Raw genomic sequence first — 5,414 nt, forward strand, 5'->3', positions numbered from 1 at the left:
GACTGCGGGTGGTTGGCTGGCCAGCCCTGCCCCCTGGTGGAACTCCTGGTTGAACTCCCAGTTGAGGGGACAATTTGCATATTAGCCTTTTATTATATAGGATACTAGATAAATAGATGTCTTTCTTTAAGAAAACTTATAAACTTTAGATATGAAGCATTTTTCAAAATAAATGGCAAGGAGCAAAAAATATTCACTTATGAAAGTCTGGTACATAAATAAAATAGTATCTGGCCACACAAGGCTTCATTTGTTCAGATAATACTATCCCACGTCTCTGTATATCTATGACAAAGAGAAATGTAGTACAAGCATATTCTGAGAATGAGGGGGAGGGGAAAGGAGAGGTGAGGGTGGGATGAGGAACCTACAGTCCTTTAATTAAATTAATTATATCAGTATAGTCACCTTTTATATGCCGTGGAAAGCATAAAAATGCTATTAATGTAGACCATGCCATAACTGTGACAAAAACAAAGCGAATCCACCAAGTATGTAACCAGTGTTCATTATTATCACCGCCATCAACTCTAATAGAGAAAAGTGAAAAAATTCAAGTTTGTGTATTTTATTACAAACAAAACCATAATCTAACAGAGAAAGAAAAATAAAGAGAGAAATGAAACATTTTCTGTTAATTTGTCCTTGTTGTTTGCTTTGCTGAGAGTGAATGGTTGTGAATCCTTCAATTACGTAGTTCCCTTTTGTCTTGCAGGCCCCTAAATTTTTCCCTTTCTTTTTTCTCCCCTGTCCACTCAGGCGGTGATGAGTAATTCGTTGATATTTTTAAAACTTTCTTCAACAGAAGCTAAGCATTTCGAAGACTATACCTTTAAATCTCACCTCTCCTTTAAAATCAGTCCTGCCCCTTTAAATCACGCACCTAGCCCTTTAGTGAAAACCTCCCCTTTAAGTTGCACAATTAACCCTTTAAATCACATTTATTATGAAATCTCTTTCGTATAGTCCCTTCTCTCAACTCTCAGACCAAGAGTGAGTTACCTTCTAGTGATCATACCTAATCAACCTCAGGACCCTTTGTTGGCCATTATCTCCTCTCTTACCTGCAATTTTTCTTGCTCCACCTTTGTAAACCACAAAGCCTTACAGTGGACAGAGTGGGATGGGAGTGTGAAGGATCCTGTGCTGGGATTTTTAAATTTTCTCTTTTTAATCACAGTTTACAACTTCAGCATTCTTTGTGTTCCTTGATACTGCGACTATGATCTTGTGGAGAATTTTCATAGTTGTGAAGTTATTTTGTATAATTTAGGGAGGAGATTTAGGGAAGTTGATTACTACACAGCTGCCACAGTCTTCAGTTTCGCACACATTTAAGACTTTGTCCAACCAGCCATCATGGGGAAATGCCCACAACCCTAGGAACCACAGTTTTGGAGATGCTGGTTTCTCACAGGTGACTTTACTGCCAACAGACACCTGGTGAGTAGCTTGCTTATAGGCATTATCTCTCATAATTTCAAGTATGTCAAATCAAAATGATTTGATTTTAACCTGAGATTATCAAATTTATCTGAAAATTTTGCAAACACAGCTCCTGATTTTTAATGAATAATAATGAGTAGAGACTTATGCATCCAAATAGCAAATTATATGAATGTGGGCCAACTCCTTATCCATTGCTACATCACTCAGGGATACCAATTCCAAAGTGCAATGACACAGGGTTGCAATCTTGATTTCCATTGTACAGTATGCTATGCCTAGAAAGTTTCAACTCCAGATTGCCACTAGGGGTACAAATTTTCTTATTTTTATAATTTTTAGAAATTTTATTTGTTTTACTTTTGAACCCAGCTATATATTCTAACTATATTCATTATATTACATATAATATGATAAAAGTTATACACATTCATGTGAATAACTGAGTATTTAAAAATTAAGGAAAATAAACTTAAAGAAACTACAAAGTATAAGCAAAGAATTTAATAAAGTAACAGATATAAGACAAACTTAGAAATCAATATAGTCTCCTATTAAAAGTAAATGATTAGTAAATGTCATAATACAAAGATTCCATGTATAACACTAACAGAATATATAAAATCAGTAGGAATAAACTTCATAAGATATCTTCAATAAATAAAATCATAAAACTTTAGTGAAGGGCAGAAAAGAAATGTTGAGAAAATAGAGCAATATACCATATTCTTACATAGTAAGATAACAGTTATTCCCAATTTGACACATAAATTCAAGTATGTCAAATCAAAATGATTTGATTATAACCTGAGATTATCAAATTTATCTGGAAAGTAATTTTGCAAATGATTTTTAATGAATAATAATGAGTAGAGACTTATTCATCCAAATAGCAAATTATATGATAAAGCTTTAGTTATTAAATATAACTAGTTATATTTATTTTTTATATATTTTTCTTGATTTCAGAGAATAAGGTAGAGGGAGGAGAGATTGAAACATCAATGATGAGAGAGACTTAAAGTTTTTCAAGGAGACCAAGATGGCGGCATAGGTAAACACCGCAGACTGCTGCCGCAAACAACCACTTCAAAAATACAACTAAAAGACGGAACGGACATCACCCAGAACCACAGGAAGGCTGGCTGAGGAGAAACTCTTCAACTAGAAGGAAAAATAACAGCACACCGAGGCTCAGAGGAGGCGCAGTGTGGAAAAAACTCAGGTGCGGAGGTGCGCGCGCAAAGCGGGCTGGTGGCTGAGAGCGCGGTTGTCGTTTTCGGTCAGGGGGGAGTCTCAGACTCTGAGCTCCAGATACGGGCGAATCGCTGGGGACTCGGACCCAAACGGGAGAAGCGGGAGTGTCTGGCATCAGTTGGAAGGCAGCTTTCCCTCCGAGGTTTGCAGCGGTTCCGGGGGTTCTGAGAAGCAGAGCCTCTGGGAACGGGACTGAGAGGGGCCATAACCGCTCCCTCCGCCCGCCCGCCCTGTTGAGCCCGCCCCGCCCAAGCCCTGCGCAGAGCCATTTGCCAGATCGCCTCAGGCAAAGGCTAGATTAGCACCTCCCCAGAGGACAGAAGTTTTCCGCGGCAGACACAGCTGATTCACACAGCCAGTCGGCCTGGTGGTCAAATCCCTCTAGTATTAACTACAACAATCAAGGCTCAACTAGAACAAGACTGCGCACAAAGACCACTAGGGGGTGCACCAAGAAAGCATAAAAAATGCGGAGACAAAAAAACATGACAGAAATGGAGGATATAGAGCTAAAAAACGCAATTTTGAGGGCTTGCAATAAACTTCTGGAGAGCCTCACGAAAACTAATGAGACCCTCGATGCTATGATAAAGAAACTAGAAATTAAGCATACACGCTCTGAAATAAAGAATATTACACCCAATAGCAGACCAGAGGAGCGCAAGAATCAAGCCAAAGATTTGAAATGCGAAGAAGCAAAAAACACCCAACCGGAAAAGCAAAATGAAAAAAGAATCCGAAAATACGAAGATAGTGTAAGGAGCCTCTGGGACAGCTTCAAGCGTACCAACATCAGAATAATAGGGGTGCCAGAAGATGAGAGACAGCAAGATATTGAAAACCTATTTGAAGAAATAATGGCAGAAAACTTCCCCCACCTGGTGAAAGAAATGGACTTACAGGTCCAAGAAGCGCAGAGAACCCCAAACAAAAGGAATCCAAAGAGGACCACACCAAGACACATCATAATTAAAATGCCAAGAGCAAAAGACAAAGAGAGAATCTTAAAAGCAGCAAGAGAAAGAAACTCAGTTACCTACAAGGGAATACCCATACGACTGTCAGCTGATTTCTCAACAGAAACTTGGCAGGCCAGAAGGGAATGGCAAGAAATATTCAAAGTGCTGAATACCAAGAACCTACAACCAAGAATACTTTATCCAGCAAAGCTATCATTCAGAATTGAAGGTCAGATAAAGAGCTTCACAGATAAGGAAAAGCTAAAGGAGTTCATCACCACTAAACCAGTATTATACGAAATGCTGAAAGGTATCCTTTAAGAAGAGGAAGAAGAAAAAGGTAAAGATACAAATTGTGAACAACAAACATGCATCTATCAACAAGTGAATCTAAGAATCAAGTGAATAAATAATCTGATGTACAGAATGAACTGGTGATTATAATGAATCAGGGACATAGAAAGGGAATGGACTGACTATTCTTGGGGGGGAAAGGGGAATGGGAGATGCGGGAAGAAACTGGACAAAAATCGTGCACCTATGGATGAGGACAGTGGGTGGGGAGTGAGGGCGGAGGGTGGGGCGGGAACTGGGAGGAGGGGAGTGCATTTATCATTCTTCTAAATTTAACTTTGCACAAGTAACCCATGTAAAAAATCTATATTTTTCAAAACTTGTAAATAAAAATAACCTTAACTAAATAAATAAATAAATAAATAAAGTGTACAGTTCTATGTTGCTTAGAGGTCACAGGGTTAACTATGCTACCACAATCGATGAGAGAGACTTATTGATTGGCTGCCTCTGCAGGGCCCCTACTGGGGATCAAGCCAAAATCCAGGCATGTGCCCTGACCGGAATCAAACCATAACTTCCTGGTTCATAGGTCAACACTCAAACTCTGAGCCACATTGGTCGGGCATTAGTTATACTTAGTAGTTATATTTAAAATATTGTAGTATTGGCATTAAATAGAAAAATATGTCAGAAGCCCAGCCAGCAGCGTGGGTCAGTGGTTGAGTGTAGACCTATGAACCAGGAGGTCACAGGTTTGATTCCCAGTCAGGGCACATGCCCGGGTTGCATTGTGGTTGTTTGCAGGAGGCAACCAATCAGTGATTCTCTTCCATCATTGATGTTTCTGTTTCTCTCTCCCTCTCCCTTCTCTGAAATCAATAAAAAATATATATTTTTTTTAAATAGAAAAATGCCAGAAAATGGATTAGACAGACAAGAGAAAAGAAAAAAAACTCATTTATGGGGAAATTTAATGTATGGTAAAAATGGTATTTAATATCAGTAAAAATAAAAATTTTTAAAAAAGGAAATGATCCAAAATGTCATTAGTACAATTAGCTATTTCTTTGAGAGAAAATAGAATCTTGGCCCATGCCTCCTATTATAGGCAAAAATAAATTGAAATTGGAAGTTAAATTTAAATGTACAACACATCTGTTAGGATGGCTATTACCAAAAAACAAAACAAAACAGAAAATAACCAGTGTTGGCAAAGATGTTGAGAAATTGGAAACCTTGTGCACTACTGGTGGGAATATAAAATGGTACATCCACTATGGATAACAGTATGGAGATTCCTTTTTTTAAAAACTATATATCTTATTCATTTTTTTACAGAGAGGAAGGGAGAGGGATAGAGAGTTAGAAACATCAATGAGAGAGATACATCGATCAGCTGCCTCCTGCACACCCCCTACTGGGGATGCGCCCGCAACCAAGGTACATGCCCTTGAC

At 38.5% G+C, this 5,414-nt stretch overlaps 1 protein-coding gene across 1 annotated transcript in view; it reads right to left on the bottom strand.

The window, feature by feature from the left end:
• Window positions 1–5,414, bottom strand: part of SLCO6A1 (solute carrier organic anion transporter family, member 6A1) — a 123,662-nt gene that overhangs the window by 91,999 nt on the left and 26,249 nt on the right. Inside the window, exon 5 of the mRNA XM_005866470.1 lies at window positions 409–530. Coding sequence (XP_005866532.1) covers window positions 409–530 — 122 coding nt within the window. The remainder of the gene's footprint in view (window positions 1–408; window positions 531–5,414) is intronic.

This window comes from Myotis brandtii, unplaced genomic scaffold, assembly GCF_000412655.1.
Source record: "Myotis brandtii unplaced genomic scaffold, ASM41265v1 scaffold230, whole genome shotgun sequence".
Lineage (NCBI taxonomy): Eukaryota > Metazoa > Chordata > Mammalia > Chiroptera > Vespertilionidae > Myotis > Myotis brandtii.